Below are 19,883 nucleotides of genomic sequence, written 5' to 3'. Positions count from 1 at the left end.
ATGTGGCCATCAGTTTGCAACTGTTTAGTGTACATAATTAAACTAGGTTTAAAGTGTCCATTCCAGAATATGGTCCCTGGCAGGTAGAAGCTGTCACTTTAGTATTGGAGGCTCACTGGGATGACTACCTGTTAAGGATTAGAGTTTAGAAAAGCAGTGTATGAGGACCAGGGATCAGAATTCATATATGAAGAAAGAATGTAAATAAGACTCTTTAGAAATATTTTAGGAAGTACTGGGGTGAGTCACCTCATAGTTAAAGTGAAGATGGCCTTCAATGCAAGCTTTGGATTCTTTCCAATAAACAATTAAAAAATTACTGACGTGACCATTTAAATTATGTATGGGCCAGTTAAAATATGAAAGTTGTCTTGGCAAGCTAATAATTTAACACTTGAAATTTTGCCCCCAAAGTTGCCCCATCTGAGCAGACTGTCAGTGTCTAGCTGAAGTAGACCCGCGTGGAAATAAGATTACAACACTATGGCAGGGATTTTGTGTGGTAAACAAACTTTGCTGGCATCATATTCTTTTTATTTTTCTGATATTTTAGCAGTTCCTTGTAGAAGGGTGCTCCAGACATTTGTCAGGGTAGCTAGTCCCAATCCAGCCTCATGCAAGGGAATGACAAAAATGAAGTAAATTTTTGGAAAATCACCTGGTTTTGGAACAACTTTGCTTATAGTGGAGGAATTGGAGTGGAGGCTGAAGGGCAGAATCGAGAGGTAAAATGACAGTGGGATAGATAAGACCAAGAGACTGGTTGAAAGTGAAAATGTGAGTTGTTCAGTTGTGTCCAACTCTTTTGTGACTCCATGGACTGTAGCCCACCAGGCTCCTCTGTCCATGGAATTCTCCAGGCTAGAATGCTGGAGTGGGTAGCCATTTCCTTCTCCAGGGGATCTTCATGATTCAGGGATCAAACCTGGCTCTCCTGAATTGCAGGCAGATTCTTTACCATCTGAACCACCAGAAAGCCCAAGAGACTGTGGCTTGGCTGTGATTAAAAGGCAAGATAGCTAAAAGGTCCATTTTATCTTTGAAATCTAGGTCCTTGTAAGTATGATAGAAAACATAGAGTCACAATGAAGAGTTTGAGTGTTATCCATGTGTTTTAATGGGCTTCCCAGGTGGCACAGTGGTAAAGAAACTGTCTGCCAATGCAGGAGATGCAAGAGATGCAGGTGCAATCCATGGGCTGGGAAGGTCCTCTGGAGTAGGAAATGGTAAGCCATTCCAATATTCTTGCCTGGGAATTTCCATAGAAGAGGAGCCTGGCGGGTTATAGTCCATGAGGTCACAGAGTCAGAGACACGGCTGAGAGACTGAGCACACACACATATGTTCTAACTAAGAGAAAAAGCAGACCTGGTCTTTCGCCAACACTGGCATTTTAAATTAAGCACATATTCACAGATCCTCTCCAGAACAAGTAAGAAAAATTTAGTCAAGGCTCAGCTTTGTTCCACTGTTTTATTGTTTGTCAAGATTATAGAGGCAGACTTTGTATAAAATTGTCAACATCAAAACACCTTTATTCTTTCTCCTTGAAAAAGACAGCACAATAAAGATATGACACAATCGTGTCTTATTAAGAATTTCTTAGAAACTCACTGAAAGTGCAGGAATGCTCGGTGAGTTAAGGACCAGGCCTAGAGGACTTACCATGAGGTAGGTGAATCAGAGGGCAACAAAACTAGAAATGCTACAGCTTTGGGAAAACCTTAAATAAAAGACCTTGTTAAACTCAGACAGCAGTTTGAGTTTCTTAAATTCGTAAATTTTTCAAATGCAGCTCAGAATTTGCAGAGATTAAGCAGTGTGAGAGCAAAACCAAGCCGTGTAAAATATGCTGCCCTTTATTGATCATTTATTACATAGTGATATCATACAAAAATTATTTATATAAGCCAAAGTAAAAGTATTAGTCACTCAGTCATGTCTAACTCTTTGTGACCCATGGACTGTAGCATTCCAGTCTCCTCTATCCATGGAATTCTCCAGTCAAGATTACTGGAGTGGGTAGCCATGCCCTTCTCCAGGGGATCTTCCTGACCCAGGGATTGAACCCGGGTCTCTTGCATTGCAGGCAGCTTCTTTATCATCTGAACCACAGAGAAGTCCAATATGAAGATAAATTTCAACCATTTCTTAACAATGCCCTAAGCCAGAAACCCACAGTTTTATACCTGGCAAAGCAAAAAATTACATTAAGAGTCTCTATCCTGTTTAGTCCCCTGTGTCTCCATAGAAGCTCAACTGTCTTCCTAAAAAAGCCAAACAGAAGGTTTTTCACTTCCAGGTCTGCATCACTTAGAAGCAAATTCAGTTTTATCCATGCACATAACTAGGCAGTATCTTTCTTTCTCTGCAAAAAAGTACACCAGAATTTTTCTTCTGGGTTGACTTCCCTTTTTAGTAGAGAGAGAGGAAGGTTGGTGTGCATAGGTCCCACCCAACTAGAAACCAAGAATTGCAGTTAAAAGGAAGGGTGTGAATTTTACAGGCCACAGGAAGGTAAGGGCAAACACCCATAAATATTGACATGAGCACAGAAAATTGACGACATGCTGTTACTTAGTTTGAAGGAAATGTGAAGAAATTATAACAAATGAGGATGTTTTTATGTCATTGTCTTTTTATGTGTATTAAATTTTGACTCTTAGAGACCCTCAGAAATAACCATTTGCTGCCCGATTCTAAGGTGCAGAGACCTGCATAGTTTCTTCTTACTTTCTCTATTCAGCAAGTGTGACTGCGATTTGAACAAATATTTCTCAGCCTTGTTATTTCACCTGACATCTTGCCTTTGTTCTATCCAGGAAGCAGAATGTGCCTACATCCTCTTTGTCGTCGCCATATTCTGGCTGACAGAAGCTTTGCCTTTGTCGGTAACAGCATTGCTGCCTGGCTTAATGTTCCCGATGTTTGGGATCATGCCTTCCAAAGAAGTAAGTTTTCCTGTGAATGTTTGACTTAATTAGATTCCCTATTTTGTGCTGATACTTCCAGTTAGAAGTACAGTTTAGTTCAGTCGCTCAGTCGTGTCCGACTCTTTGCGACCCCATGAACCGCAGCACGCCAGGCCTCCCTGTCCATCACCAACTCCCGGAGTCCACCCAAACCATGTCCATTGAGTTAGTGATGCCATCCAACCATCTCATCCTCTGTCGTCCCCTTCTCCTCCTGCCTCCAGTCCCTCCCAGCATCAGGGTCTTTTCAAATGAGTCAGCTCTTCGCATCAGGTGACCAAAGTATTGGCGTTTCAGTTTCAACATCAGACCTTCCAATGAACACTCAGGACTGATCTCCTTTAGGATGGACTGGTTGGATCTCCTTGCAGTCCAAGGGACTCTCAAGAGTCTTCTCCAACACCACAGTTCAAAGGCATCAATTTTTCAGCACTCAGCTTTCTTCACAGTCCAACTCTCACATCCATACATGACCACTGGAAAAACCACAGCCTTGACTAGATGGACCTTTGTTGGCAAAGTAATGTCATCGATCATCGAAATGGAACATGAATCCATCCATGGATAATGGATCATTGAAAAAGCAAGAGAGTTCCAGAAAAACATTTATTTCTGCTTTATCGACTATGCCAAAGCCTTTGACTGTGTGGATCACAACAAGCTGTGGAAAATTCTTTCAGAGATGGGAATACCAGACCACCTGACCTGCCTCTTGAGAAATCTGTATGCAGGTCAGGAAGCAACAGTTAGAACTGGACATGGAACAACAGACTGGTTCCAAATAGGAAAAGAAGTACGTCAAGGCTGTATATTGTCACCCTACTTACTTAACTTATATGCAGAGTACATCATGAGAAACACTGGGCTGGAGGAAGCACAAGCTGGAATCAAGATTGCCGGGAGAAATACCAATAACCTCAGATATACAGAGGACACCACCCTTATGGCAGAAAGTGAAGAAGAACTAAAGAGCCTCTTGATGAAAGTGAAAGAGGAGAGTGAAAAAGTTGGCTTAAAGTTCAACATTCAGAAAACTATGATCATGGCCTCCGGTCCCATCACTTCATGGCAAATAGATGGGGAAACAGTGGAAACAGTGGCTGACTTTATTTTGGGGGGCTCCAAAATCACTGCAGATGGTGACTGCAGTCATGAAATTAAAAGACACTTACTCCTTGGAAGGAAAGTTATGACCAACCTAGACAGTATATTAAAAAGCAGACACATTACTTTGCCAACAAAGGTCCAGTGAGAAAGTTGTATTTAAAAGGAGCAGTAATCCTGGAGATCAAACCACTCAATCCTAAAGGAAATCAACCTGAATATTCATTAGAAGGACTGAAGCTGAAGCAGAAGCTCCAATACTTTGGCCACCTGATGAGAAGAACTGACTCATTGGAAAAGACCTTGATGTTGGGAAAGAATGAGGGCAGGAGGAGAAGAGGGCGACAGAGAATGAGATTGTTGAATGGCATCATCGACTCAGTGGACATGAGTTTGAGCAAACTCAGGGGGATAGTGATGGACAGGGAAGCCTGGCATGCTGCAGTCCATGGGGTTGCAAAGAGTCAGACACAACTAAGTGACTGAACAACAAAAACATCCTGTTGGTAAGGCTTCCACGTAAGTCCTCCAGACTTCCAGCTATGTCTTGCCCCTAGAATTCTGCATGTGTGTCCACCTTCAGGTGTAAAAAAGCAAAACACAGTCCATGGTTACTTGAGCTGTGAATGGCAGTAGAAGAAATGCATGTCTGATCTTTTCAGGCTCTCATCTACGCCCGGTGCCTCCCTCCTGGCCAAAGGGCCAGTTCTTTCACATCCTGCATCAGCTTTTTCTAGTCAACAAAATTGGGTCTCACACAGTGTTGGAAAAGTAATTTTTTTTTTAATGAAGAAAAAGCTTCCCTGTTTTCTTTTCCAGAAACCTGCCATTTCAGAAGATAAAGCCAAGTTAACTTGCATGTGTGCTTCCTTTTTGTTCTTACTGAGAGGAGTTTATTCATGGCGAGAGGTGTTTCTTACCTTTATACAATCTAAGGGTACCCATCTGAAGAAAATGGATTCAGTTTCCCATTAAAAGCATGAAATGCATTGAAGCCAAAATATCTGTCTCCACGCAACTCTCAGCCACTCAGCACATAAGTACCTAGACCTCAGCTGAAACATTCTCAGGAAAGATGGCACATTCAAAATGCCAGGCATGCAATTTATCACCTAGATTTCTATCTTCTGCTTGGGTACAGTACTGCTATAATGAAGTTCATCTGTCCGATATTGTGGGTGGAGACTTCTATAAAAAACTAACCCATGACACAGGTCTTTTTTTTTTTTTTTTCATAGTTGAAATATAACCCACAATACAGTTTTTTTTTTTTTTCCCCCGCTGTGGGAGAGGATTTCAACACAGCCTTGTGATTCAATTTAAGCCAAGTATTTCGTAAAGTCAGGACTCTTGAATATCACCATGAGGTATTTTAAAATAAGGTTTCTATGATTAGATAAGTTTGAAAAATATGTGGCGTAGGGTATCCCACTCTTTGAGAGTGATAGTTTACACTGGTGTTTAAAGGTTTTGAGAAGGCCTACAAGAAATAAAATTCTAGAATCTTAAGAAATTCTATTTTCTAAACTTATTCGACCACAGAAACTTTTTTTAAAAAAGAAAAATATTATGTACCTCTCAGAGAATTCTTTTGTAAATCCTGCTATAGATTGTTGCCTAAGTGTCTGTATGCTCTACTAATCGCCATTCAAAATACAAAAGAATAACTGCCGTCTGGGCATAATGGTGATAATGAAGATATTGGTGAGCCAGAGTTTGACTTGAGACTTTTCCTCATCACAGCCATGGTCAGTCTGCTATAGGATTGCAAACTAATTAGCCCCAGTTTACAGATGGAGAAATTAAGGAATAGAAGGCACTTGCCTGATGTTACTCAGGTCTTTAAAAATTAAGTATATGGGTACTCTCTCTATATATATATTTTTTCTTAATACTACTTTTTCTGGATAAGGATGTGGAACTGATTTAAATTTGTATTCAAACACATCTGCATTGATTATGTAGTTGAAGGTCAAAGTTAGGAGCAGCAAAATAATGCCTTTCTGGTGCAATGTCATTTTTCAGCATAAATGCTCACGGGTTTAATTGTAATTTCAGGTGGCATCTGCTTATTTCAAAGATTTTCACCTACTGCTGATTGGAGTCATCAGTTTAGCAACATCCATAGAAAAATGGAACCTGCACAAAAGGATCGCTCTGAGAATGGTGATGATGGTGGGTGTGAACCCGGCATGGTAAGTGCTGTGTTCACTGCTCCAGGCTTACATTCCATACAGACCATTTTTGTACAGAGCGAATAACCGGATAAGTAATGCACATCCAGGCAATCGTTTGTATGGCAGTGTAATTCATGGTTTTTTTTTTTTTTCTCTGCAAAAATGAAAGTGATATAAAGGGTACTTAAATTAGAGGTGAAAAAAACTTTCATTTCACTGCAAGTCTAATTACAGGGAGATTGGAATAAGTGCACACAACTCTTTCACCTTTTATGCTCTGTAGGAGTCAAAGCTGAGAGAAGCCTGAACCTCAACAAACAAGATTGATAGACTTCTGAGTAGATTTCACTACTATCTTGTTTATTGGGCTGATTACACATTCAAGACTTGTTCAAGAGTATCCTTGATCATCAGGAAGGATGTTAAGAACCCAAGACAAACACATTTACTGACAAAATACAAATATGTGCAGAAAAATTCCAAGGTGAACATTTCTCTTTGTAAATGAATTGTTCCAAAGTAAAACAATCAAATAAGAAGTTTCATCTATAGAATGTGAAATCACTCATTGGACTGATTTTGCCCAATAAAATAAATTTTGCCCACCAAAATCCATTAAATTAATTGGCCATTTTGGTTTTAATTCTAGCTCTTGTTAAGAACATAGATGGGAACTGGAAAAAAAAAAAAAAAAACTCCAGCATCATAATCATTTACATAACGGCATTATGCTTTAAAACCTTAGGTGATTCTTCCCATCTCATCTTGCTTTAAACATAAGAAAATTTATTGAATTATGCTGCATAATTCGTGTCAGGGTATAACAATGTCTGTGTTTATCATTTATGGAGCATACTCTTTTGTAAATAGAAAAAGCATTCAATAACTCAGATGAAGCCTATTTTGTACAAACATTTGTAACTTAAAATTTTTAGAACATGTATGTATTAAGGACGTTTCACTCTTAAAATGAAATGGTGTTCCATGCCTCTTGAAGGGCTATAGGAAATGTGTCTCTTTTTCTTGGCCATCTGCTCACTGGCCCCAGAGGGAGGAGTCACACACTGCACAGTGGGACAGGGTCCTGTCCATTATACCACTAAGTGGTTTTTCAAGTTAAGGCATTTTTACCACACAAGAGTTTTACCAGTTCCCAATCTTTTTGTACCAAGAGATTTGTACTGAGAGATTATTTTGCCAACGCTTTAAGTTGAAATTGTTCCTATTTTTTAATTAGAATAGTTTATTGTTTAAACAGTTTTCTTAAAAGTTTTATTTCATTTTTCACATAGAAAATATCCACCTTATCTGTAGTTGGAATGTAGAATGTGAAATTTTTCTTATAGATCTATTTCAAAAGAAAGAGAATTTCATAAATGATTCTCTATGGAAAGACATGCTTCTGAATGATATTCTTGGACCTCCTACTCAAAAGAGATCATGTTTTTTCCCCCAGTTGTGATTTTGAAAGCTTATAGACATGGTTTAAAATCCTATAATCTTTGGTATGTTATTTTTTAAGGGAGAAGGATTACTCTATTTGCATGAGGAGACAATGTAATACATCCAGCTCTTGACAACGGGCAGGAAAGTCAGATTCATGAATAATTGAATCTACAGAAAATTCTGAAACCTCATTTTAGCTAGTGATTTTAACCATTTTCTCCACCCACCGTATACTGAACCAGAGTAATAAACAAGTAAAAAGCAGACTTATAAATATTAACCTCCCTCCTTGCCCTTGTTCTTCCTTGGCACATATACAAATAGACAGAGATATGACCCAAATATAAAAGAAAAAGGGATCCTAAATGCGAGTGCCAGTTGCACCTTATTTTATAAGTATTTGAAGATGGGCCATCTGTAAAGGGCATTTGAATATTGGTGTAATATTACAAGCTGTTACACCATCTACCAACTTGCAGTTTGATTATAAGTTTTATCATTTTTTCTGGTTTTGGAGAGAAGACTCTTATAGTTTCCAGGGAGACAAACCTCGTAATAAGTCCTGTCTTACACGTGCCATTTGGATTTCTACCTGGCTATCCTGTTCTCAGAGTTCTTTATCTGGTGAAACCTTAACTGTCTTTATGTTTTGAAGAAATGAACTCTCAGCTCACAAACAACGTCCTTTACAGGAAAGTACTGCAGGGCTGGTGAAGCTAGAGAGCACAGTTCACACTGAAGGCCCTCTTGTTTCAGGCTGTCCTTGGGGTTCATGAGCAGTACCGCCTTCCTGTCGATGTGGCTTAGCAACACCTCTACTGCAGCCATGGTGATGCCCATCGTGGAGGCTGTGGCCCAGCAGGTCATCAGTGCGGAAGCAGAGGTGGAGGCTACTCAGATGACCTATTTCAGTGGATCTACCAACCAGGCACTGGAAATAGATGGTATCACATTTGCTTTGGCCATGGTGGGCTCTGGCTATTTGGGCAGTGGGATAAACTCAAGGATTATATTTTGAATTAATTATCCATACAGGCATGATATGAGTTCAACCTTACTCTCCCTCTATTTCCCAGTATTTATACAAAGGAATTATATTACCCAAATATTTTACCTTCAATTGATGGTTGAATTTACATTCTCTGACAAAAGGGGGAGAATAAGAATGACTTTTCTATACTTCAACCAATCTGATAAAACCCTCTTTCATGTCTTTATCAGTAGACTCAGGTTACTCTTTTACCCTGAAATGACTTTCCTGCATAATTTGTGAACCTTTAATTCCTGTATTCTATTTGGAGACAGCATCACATTCTACCTTGGTTATTTCCGGTTCTGATAAACTGCTCTGATGCAGTGAGAAAAATGTTGGGAAGATACTGGTGTTTGTAGAACACTTTATTGTGATGAAGGTTATGTCAGTACAAAGTGAATTTGTTTATTTTCAGCCTCTCATAATGCTTCCACCTTCACACACACACACACATACACTGATAATCCTTCATTTTAATTTTTTTTCTATTTAATGTTTTGCAGAAAGTATTAACGGACAAGAAGCAAATGAGAGAAAAGAGAAAACAAAACCAGTTCCAGGGTAAAGAATATTATTTTGATTAGGATTTTCAAAATTATATTTTAATGAAGTTATAAACTGGGTCAATTTATTTTTCAGATACAGTAATGATGCAGGGAAAATTTCAAGCAAGATGGAGCGGGAAAAGGTACATTAAATTTTATTCTCTCTAAATAATTATACATGAAATTATATTAGATCTGCAGTTAGATATGTATGCATTTTAAAATCTGTTACTTGCTTCCTTGTCTATGAATTATTTTACTTGCCTGCGTCAAAGCATTGTGTAATGGTTTGATAAGCCTTCATGGATGGACTGAAATCAAAATCCTCATAGAAAAAGTTTTAGGCTCTGAAATCAGCATCATTTTCTCCTTTAAACAGATGCCATAGTGATGGCAGTTAGCATATGTAATTTAAAGAAATATAATGCTAGCCTCAGAATATTGTTTCATTTTCTTATCAAAATCTTGCTGCCTTTTTATTAAGCACATTCTGTTACTTTCAGGTTATGAACTTACAGCAACTCCTATTCGTTTAATTACAATCCAGTTATCTTTAGTGTCCTCCTTGCCAGTAAATTCTAGTAGAATTCATAATCTGCTGCTGTCAAATGAAGATAGAGGGGCTGTTTGTAGCCATTCTGGCTATTAAAGGAAGGAAGAAGACTTCTGTAAACTATCCCGTAGAATTCATTTTCCCAGAATAAATCAATATAAAAATACTATACTAGGTTTTATCGGGAGAAATATATCTCGAGACCACTGAAAAATAAACCTGCATAGAAATAGTCCTACAGTAACCATGGCATTAGAAATATGAGAGAGGGGCATATGTTCTTTCCTCAGGCTATAATGCATTAGCATGCAACTGAATAGGAAAAAGAAAACCATCTTGTTATTTACAGAAATCTTTAAGGAAAGAGTGATTCTTATGTAAAGAGAAAACTAATGTAGTGATGTCTTAAACCACTAGCTACAGTGTACATTAAGGGTTTTTAAGATGAGAATTGAATACATATTTACGAAAATATTATCATCTTTAGGGAGGGAAAGAATTCCTTTAGGACATAGAAAATCAGCAGTCTGCCAGGTGTATTACAGAAAAATGCATCAGAAATGAGCTTTAAACACTGTTGGGTATACTTGCACTCACTTGGTAACTCTCTTGTGGTCATCTTTAGAAACCCAGTTTTCTGGTGTCATGCTTAAATTTGAGATCAAGACCCTTCCAATGGATTGGTTATCCAGCACTGTCCCAGGCAAGATAGGAAAGTCTATGGATGAAAAGACCTCTTTACCATGAGCAACTCAGGGTCTAATGGGGAAGGTGGACTTTAAAAAAAAAAACAAAACTGTGACATAAATACCACACCAAAGGTACACACAGAGACCAGATCTCCCAGAAGCTGAAACAACTAGCTCAGTCTGGGAATATTGCCAAGAGGGAATATGAGGTCAAGAAATCTGAGTCTGGAGGCAAGATGGCACTCCCAGTCAGAGATATGCACCCTCCATACGTGCGGGGACCAGGCCTACTTGGTTCCCCATTTAATACCCTACCACATTCCACTGTTTGACAGAGAGTAAGTATTCAATACATAATTATCTTGGCTAATTAATGAAGAAAAGAAAAAGGAAGAGGTAACGTAATCAGAGAATACATAAAATTCAAAGACCCCAAAATGTTGAGAGGGGGGATTTTGCAGGAAGCACATCCAGTGCAGGTGCCAGGGATGAGCTGTGGAAAGTGAAATGTTTGGAGAGTTGGGCCAGATGAAAAATAGTAGTTTGTGCCATGCAAAGAATCCTAGTTTATCTTAAGGGAAATGGAGAGCTTTGAAGCTAGGAGGCAGTATGGTAAATCCTGCCCTTTGAGAAGCTTACTGTGGTAACAATGTGAAGGACAGAGGGTATGGCTTAACTGGACTTTCTGATTAGTATGACTTCATGGATGAGACTGATAAAAGCATGGAAGATGCCTCTGCTACAGAAAGCTAGATAAGAGAAGGTTGTGATGCCGCTGAGGGAGGAAGAAGTTTTCAAAAGGGCAATGTGAGATAACTGGGGTCTATTTTAGGCAGTAAAGATTAAGTTCTGGGTTTGGTAGAGAAGAGCTAGGCCTTTGAATAATGATTCTATGGTTGTTCTATAACTTCATACATAAAATTTTAGCTTGGTGTAAAAGAAAAATTAAGGGATAACTTTTTGCTCTAATAAAGTGCTATTTATAGGGGGTCACATGAAAGTATTTTTCACATACTGTACATTTAAGATAGATTTTTATTTTTGACAATTACAAATCTCAGATATAAACATAGTAGATAATTATAACATGTTATAATTATAATAAATTGCACCTGTTCTTTGCCAGATTTAAACTGGATAATTTAAGATTAACTGATTATGTGGGAGAATCTGTATGCACTTAATCTAGCTATAAAATGGAAGAAATATTTATATTCATAATGTTTCAGTCTTCTGCCTTTTTTCATCAAGTAGATAAGACATTTTATTGAATTAAATTAAATCCTGTGTGGTTTGGCTTTGAATGTGAACTGCAAGTCAAAAAAGATCCAAATATTACTCTTTTTGAGAGAGGATGGTTTAAAATAAATTTCAAAGAAGAAAAAGAAGAAACAAAAAGACATAGAGTTTTTTGGTAATTTACACCATTTTGCCATTTTTTTACACATTCGAATCACCAATGTGTTGATTTGATACATCTACATATTGAAAAATGATTACCACCATAGTTTTATTTAACACCTCCATCATATTATATCATTACCATTTATTGCAGTGTGAACATTCAAAATTTACTCTCTTAGCAACTTTCAACTACTGTATATAATATTAATTATCATAATCTTGCATTAGATACCTGGAACTTATTCATCTTAAAACTGGAAGCAGGTACCCTTTAACCTTTATCTCCCCATCCCCCCCTGCTCTTCCCCCTAACCCCTGGTAAGCAACACTCTCCTCTCCATTCTGTGTGTTCAGCTTTTATGGATTTCCCACATCAATGATTGTTGTTGTTTAGTCACTAAGTCCTGTCTGACTCTTTTCTACCTCATGGATTTTGTCCCACCAGTCTCCTCTGTCCATGGGATTTCCCAGGCAAGAATATTGGAGTGGGTTGTCATTTCCTTCTCCAGGGGATCTTCCCAACCCAGCGATCGAACCCATATCTCCTGCATTGGCAGGCAGATTCTTTATCACTGAGCCACCAGGAAAGCCCCTGTAAAAGTGATACCATGCAGTATTTGTCTTTCCCTGCCCGACTTACTTCACTTAGCATAAAGCTAGTATAATGATTGCCATTTCAACGGGTGTGAGATGATAACTCATTGTGTTTTTGATTTGTATTCCTCTGATGATTAGTGATGTTAAGCACTTTTCATGTACCTGTTGACCATTTGGGTGCCTTCTTTGTGAACCTGTCTTTTCAGTTCCTCTGCCTGTTTTTCAGTTGAATCGTCTGGGAGGTTATTTTGTTTGCTTGTTCGATTGGTTGGTTGTTTTTGCTAGTGACTTGTATGAGTTCTTTGTAAACGTCATCAGTCCTAAAATTCTTGTTACTAGAATTGCAAAGTATCGATATAGATGATAATGATAATTTGATGGTAATTTTCCTTTTGCTGCTGCTGCAGCAGCCAATGGTGATTATACGTCGGTTTTGAAGCTGATGGATATTCACCAGTTCCTCAGATTCCAGAAATGATTCAGGAGCACTCTTATCTGAGTCTCATTCCTAAGCTGCATACATGAAAAAGACTCACAGTGTTCCCTTTTCACCATAGGCAAAGGCCCAAACATTAGCAGAGCTCCCTACTCATGCCCAGAATAAAAATGGTAGGTAGGTATTTAGCCCATAAATTCTTTATTACTCCAAAAGTAGCTGAAATATTTTTAGAGAAGAAAAGGAACAAGAAGAAAGGAAGATCCCAAAAGACACTGACATATATGAGGGAATAATTTGTCAGGTTCCAGTGGAGCAGTTGGGAGACCAATCATCACTCATATTATTTCCATAAGAAATGAATTTCAGGTATCCGGAAATCAATTTTTATATACCAAAAGAAGAATCAAGTTGCTATGTTTTTTCCTTGTTTCAAGCACTGGTATTAATCAAAGAAATATCTCAGATTTTTACACTAGCTCAATTTCTAAACCTCCAGGCATCTTTGAGTGAAAGGAATTGGAAATTCTGTATGTTTTTAATGAAAGATCTAAAATAATTGTTTTCCATTCATCTTATATAATTTGTAGTTTCCCCAAAAGGAAAAGTTCAAAGGAAAATTTCCTCGAACAAATTGAATCTTGCTTTTAATTAGATGTTGTTTAGTTTGGTGGTGAAATCCTTATTATTCAAGATAGAATTCTATAAAACAGCACTGTCTAATATTCTCCAAGAATTCTAAGAACCCGATAACAGTAATAAGCATGGTTCATAATATCATGGACTAGGGGTGTTATTTCTGCCAAGTAGGCAGGGACCAGAATATCTGGTCCCTAGATCAAATGCAGAAATGGCATTTTTAATTAGATCAGGTAGGTGCTACAAACAAAAGTTCTAAATTGCTTTTCCCTTTTCCTAGACCAGGCGAAGTTAGTTGGGCAGCAAGGCCAGTTTTTAGCACTGCTGAGACCTCACTTGACACAACCTACTATGGGTTTCCTTTACCCATCCAGCCAAATTCTGCAGGTTATAAAGATGTGAGCAGAAAGAGGGAGAGAGAAAGGCTATCACATACCCTTTAGGAATCACAGCATCACCAAAAGGCAAGAGATAACAAGGGTTGTTGAAGAAAAGGGAACCCCTATGGTTTGTTGGTGGGAATGTAAATTGGCGCAACCACTATAGAAAACAATGGAAAGGTTTCTCAAAATATTAAAACAGGATCTAGCAATCCCACTACAGGGTATATATTCAAAGGAAATGAAAACAGGATCTTGAAGAGATATCTGCACTCACACTGTAGCATTATTCACAATAGCCAAAATATGGAAAAAATGAATGAATGGATTCAGAAGATGTGATATGCATATACCATGATATATTATTAAGCCATGAGAAAAAAAAGGCAATTCTGCCATTCCAATTACATGGATGAACCTTGAGTGCATATGCTAAGTAAAATAAGTCAGACATAGAAGGACATATATTGCATGGTTTCATTTATATATGGAATCTTGAGAATAAAAGTAAAACTCGTAGAAACAAAGAATAGAAAATTGGTTCCCAGGAGCCAGGGGGTGGGAGTGGGTAAATAGGGAGAGATTAGCAATAGGGTACAAGCATTTGGCTATAAGATAAATAAGGTCAGAGGACCTAATATAAAACATGGGGACTAGAGGTGATAATACTACTGTATGGTTGAGATTGGCTAGGGGACTGATACTTGAATGTGTCACCAATGAAAGAGAGAGAAAGGAAGGGAGGGACGCATGCTGTAACTGAAGTATTGAAGGGCTGGGTGGGAATAATCTTTTCCTAATGCATATGTAGATCAGATCACCATGATGTACACTTTAAATATCTCATGATTTTATTTGTCAGTTATGCCTCAATAAAGTTGAAAAAGATCATAGGACATTTAAAGTATGCATTGGTGATTTGAAGAAGTATTTGGTGAAATGGTTTCCCCTATATGGTTGATTGGCATATTGATTGCCTCACATATTTATCTTTCTTTTTTTTTTTTTTTGAGAACATTTAAGTTCTACTCTTGGCAAATTTCAATTGTGGAGTGTATGTCAGGAGGATTGTGGCGATGTCAGCTCTAGTCACCGTGTCTAGTCAGTGGCTTCTCAGTCCTTACTTATAGCTGAAAGCTTGTACATTTTACTTGTTTTTTTTTTTTTTTTAACTTGGCAGTTTTCTGCACCTCTGGGAACACAAGATGAAGTTGAAGTTTTAAAATAAATTATAACTTTTCTACTCACTAATCCAATTTATGAGAACACATGCCATTCAATTGAGAATTTGGAAGCCTCATTATCAGTGGTATTAAATCGGAACAAGGGATGATATTTCTGACATATACTGGGATTCAGGTGGTGTTGATTCAGGTGCTGGGATTCACCATGCAAGTGGTGCTTTCCTGGTGGCTCAGTGGTAAAGAATCTACCTACAATGCAGGAGACTCGAAGATATAGGCTCAATCCCTGGGTCCAGAAGATCCCCTGGAGGAGGAAATGGCAACCCACTCCAATATTCTTGCCTGGGAAATTCCATGAACAGAGGGGCCTGATGGCCTATAGTCCATGGGGTCACAGAAGAGTCAGATACAACTGAGAGACTAAATAACAACAACAAACAACAGGTGGTGAGGCAAATTCACTTCTGAATAAATAATTTATTTTGACATTCATAAAAAAAGAAGAATCATAGCAGCAGCCTGTGAACACAACCTCACTCAAGATTTTAACACTTATTGTAGTCAAAACCCTAGCTGGGCTCCATTGGTTTACTTAGCTGGGTTTCCACAAGATGTTTTGTTATTAAAGAAATAACTGACTATTGATAATGCATTCTCTTCTATATATCTTTTATTTTTGAACCACAAAAATGTGGTTCTTCACCTTTTATATTGTGGAAATATTATCTAGCAAGTAACATGAGCTTAGCCATGTTGGGAGCAACTGTACTTTCCCTTAACTGTAGAGTAAACCTCTGTAAAATAAACCTCCCGTAGAATTTATTCTAATACTGTGTTTGTTTTGTCTCCTAAAATTCTCAACAGTATTTTTCTTTTCACAGTCCAATGATATTTCCTAACAAAAGGATACATTTATTTTGTTCCCAAATTGTTTTTCATGTATCTTGATTGTGAAATATTTTAATATATACAAATTTAAAGATGATAAATGGTTTATACCAATTTATCTTATACCACCCCAGCTTTTGAAAAATAACACAACAATTTCTAAAATTCCGCATGAGCTCTTCTCTGATTCCATCTCCTTTCCTCACACAATCATGCTGCTGCTGCTGCTAAGTCACTTTAGTCATGCCCTACTCTGTGTGACCCCATAGACAGCAGCCCACCAGGCTCCCCTGTCCCTGGGATTCTCCAGGCAAGAACACTGGAATGGGTTGCCATTTCACTTCTCCAATGTGTGAAAGTGAAAAGTGAAAGTGAAGTCGCACACAATCATATCCAACCCCTTATGGAGGTAGACACACTCCAGAATTTCAAGTTAATCATTTTCTTATTTTCTTTTCAGTATTACCGCTTCTACTGATTACTTCTTCATCTCAACAAACACCCAAAATAGCAATAGTTTTAATAAGATAGAATTAGGCTGGTGTGATGGTTCCACAATCATGATGACCTTGGCTGCTTCTATGCCTGCTCTGCCATCATTAGCATTTGATGGCTGCCTCAGGGTTCAAGATGACTGCCTCATTGCCCTCTATCCATTCTCTGTCCCAGCTAGCAGGAAACAGAAAGGAGAACACAAAAGGCATAACAGACATATACTTAGCAATTCTTCCATTACTTTCCTGGGTTTAGAATTATTCACATTTCTAATTTCTCCTTGAGTTTTAGTTGTATTTTTCTAGGAACTTATGCATTCCATCTCAAATTTAGTTGCATGTTGTTTTTAATATTTTTTTATTACCTATTTAATTTCTAAAGTATTTTTAGTTATATATCTTTTCATTCCTAATATTGGAATATTTTTTTCCAAAAGTATACATTTTATAAGTTTTATAAGTCTTGCCAAAGAACTAACTTTTGGCTCTTTTGATCCTATTTCATGTTCTACATTATTAGTGTCTTCTTTTTATTACTTTTTTCTGTCTACTTTATCTTTTCATTTAGTTTCTGTACTTTTAAAATATAAATTTACATTATTTGTTTTGACTTTTTCTTCTCTTCCAAAGTAAAAATCTGAGGAGACAAATTTTCTTCCATTTCTTCCACTTTAGTTATATTCTATATTTTTCAGTTTTTTGTATTTTCTGATTTCAATTATATTAGTCTTTGATCCATGGGCTTCTTAGATGTATGTTTTAAATTTTGAAATAAATGAAACTTTTGCAGCTACTTCTTGTTTTGTTTTTTATTTCTAGCATAAATTCCCTGTGGTTAAAAGCTTGTCTGTATGACATCAGTTCTTCTAAACTTGCTGAGGCAGATTTGTGGACTAGCCATGGCCAACTGTGATAAATATTTCATTTTACTTAAAAAGAACTGCATATTTTCAGCTTATTGGGTGCAGTATTTTCTAAGCCTTTTAGATCAAGTTTGCCAGTTGTGATTTTCAAGTTGTCTGTGACCTAACAATTTTTGTCTGGTTAGCCAGCAATTAATGCAACTGTTTTGTTAACACCTCCCTCCACCCTGCCTCCCTCCTGTCTATGTCTCCTGATCTGTCAGTTTTGCTTTCTGTATAATTTTAGATTATTTAGATTATGTTATTACATCCCTATCAGTTTAGGGTATTTATATATTCCTGGCTAAGTAATGCTTTTACCATTTTGCCTGTCCCTTTTAACCAATGGTAATATTTTGGAATCTTAGCGTTTCTCTGATGAAAACGTAATAGCAATACTAGTTTTCTTTAAGCTAGTGTTTACTTGGCATTAATTCTGTCCTTTCAGTTTTAATAGTTCTATGTCCTTATATTTTAGATGTTTCTCTTATAAAAAGCATATTGTTGGCTTTTACATTTTTATTCGGGTTAGAAATTTTTGCCTGAGAAGGTTGATCCACTTGAACTTTCTGTGACTTCATAAGTTTAGAGTAATTTTTAGTGCCAGATTTCTATTTTTTTCAAGTAATTATTCTTTCCATCTCTCTTTCCTGCATTCTTTTGCAGTTGTTATCTTTTTGTTCTTTGTTTTTTTAATATATAATCCTACACAGACACACACATACACACACACACACATACTGATTTCCTATGCTGCTATGTTATTTATATATTATTTCAGTCATTTTTACCACTATAAAAGAGCAGAATTTTTTTTCAATAGCATGTATATTTTGATTTTTTGTTCTTCACTAAGAAATTACAAATGAAGCTTCTAAATACTTAGCAGGATATAACATTTTGTAAAATAATACTGGATTTAATTGATTTTCAACATTGATGAAAACAGAATTTTTATGAAAAGTCCTGTTTTTCGTGCTAAATTTTAAATACCCATTCATTGTACTATTACTATTAATGTATAAGCTAATATTCTGATTCACACTATGCATCATAATTCTTTATTAACTATAGTGGATAGAAATCCTAATTCAAGGAATCTTACTGATAACCTCAAATTTGTTACCAGCTCTTCTGAGTCACTCAGGTTGTTGCTGATTAGATCCTCACCAGATCTTCATGAACAGTTTACACCAAGAGTAGGAGAAGGATGTCCTCTTACATTTTCTTGTGTTGTCTTCATTCTAGGGTTTTTTAAAGTAACTTCCTGTAGAAGTCATTTAAAGCCAGAAGCACATTGTGGAAGGACTGCTTGAATTAAAGCTAGAAAGGATAATTTGTTATCCTCTTAACCAAGACCATATAAACTCAACATGTCAAGAGTGAACAAGGCTTCATGGCCCTATGGTCACTCTCTCTATGCACTCTAGAGCTTTCCTCTCCTTTCCCTGTTTCCTCCCTCATCCCCCAGTGTGGATGCCATGGAGGCACTAAGGTCAACCTGTGCAAGAATTATTAGTCAAAAATCATGTATTTACTTGCATTTTAAAGTTAAAAGAGAAATATTGCATCTTCCAATAAGATGGCAGATTAAATAGGTCCATTTACCTTCACTCTATCCTGAATCTTCATTTAAAAAAAGAATAAACTTTTAAAAGTAAAGTCACAATTATAAAAATGTCAAGTGAGAAGATGACAGCAAAATCACTTTGGAACCTGGAAAGTTAAAGAATAGGTGGGAAATGCCTCAATTAGTCAATGAAAGTGGAATTCTAGTCAACAGTGAGGAAAGAAAATAAGCAATCTAATTTACTTACCAGTAGCCCTCAAAGTTTTTAAAATGTTGAAAAGTGAGAGTATTTAAAAAATTGTTTAGGAAACAGTTAAATACACAAGTTTCTCCCCCAAGTCTCCATGGATACAGCAGTTCTTCCTCCACCAAACAGAAGTGTAATCTTTAGACAGGCGACACAGAGGGTGAGGAGAACTCGATGCAGTTTGGAATTGGGGATGGATTTCATGATGAAAACAGAGATACTGACTGACCATTTATATGTTGGATGGTGACAATGTTACCATTAGGATTCTGAATGGTGAGAATCCCTGCCTTCCACCCTGCTAGCCCCAATAACCAGACCTATTCCCTGCTCGTGTCTGTAGGCAAGAGACCAGGGTGCTTTTCTTTGGGTAATGCAGCCAGCATAAGAGAAAAGATGAAAATATATAGCATTGGGTTTTCTCCCAAAAAACCCCCCAATCAGATAATACTAGATATGAGCCCACATTCACCAACAAATCCCAAAGCACATGCACTAGAATTCCAACCAGCTTTTCACTGCTTTAAATATGAGCAAAGCACCAAAGTTCCTGGATATCTGAAGACAGCCTTAGGCATGGAAGAGAGAGACTTAAACAAAGAAAAGGAAAACAGAAACTTGCA

General features: G+C 37.3%; 1 protein-coding gene across 4 annotated transcripts in view; it reads left to right on the top strand.

Moving 5' to 3' along the window:
- SLC13A1 (solute carrier family 13 member 1) overlaps positions 1 to 19,883 on the top strand; it is a 110,843-nt gene that overhangs the window by 20,660 nt on the left and 70,300 nt on the right. For all 4 annotated transcript variants that reach the window (XM_061165705.1, XM_061165703.1, XM_061165706.1 and 1 more), the window contains exons 2-6: positions 2,823 to 2,951; positions 6,135 to 6,271; positions 8,456 to 8,643; positions 9,236 to 9,293; positions 9,372 to 9,420. In XM_061165705.1, coding sequence (XP_061021688.1) covers positions 2,823 to 2,951; positions 6,135 to 6,271; positions 8,456 to 8,643; positions 9,236 to 9,293; positions 9,372 to 9,420 — 561 coding nt within the window. The remainder of the gene's footprint in view (positions 1 to 2,822; positions 2,952 to 6,134; positions 6,272 to 8,455; positions 8,644 to 9,235; positions 9,294 to 9,371; positions 9,421 to 19,883) is intronic.

Source organism: Dama dama, chromosome 18, assembly GCF_033118175.1.
Source record: "Dama dama isolate Ldn47 chromosome 18, ASM3311817v1, whole genome shotgun sequence".
Classification (NCBI taxonomy): domain Eukaryota; kingdom Metazoa; phylum Chordata; class Mammalia; order Artiodactyla; family Cervidae; genus Dama; species Dama dama.
Note: the sequence above shows the minus strand (reverse complement) of the source record. Positions and strands in the feature narration are given on the sequence as shown.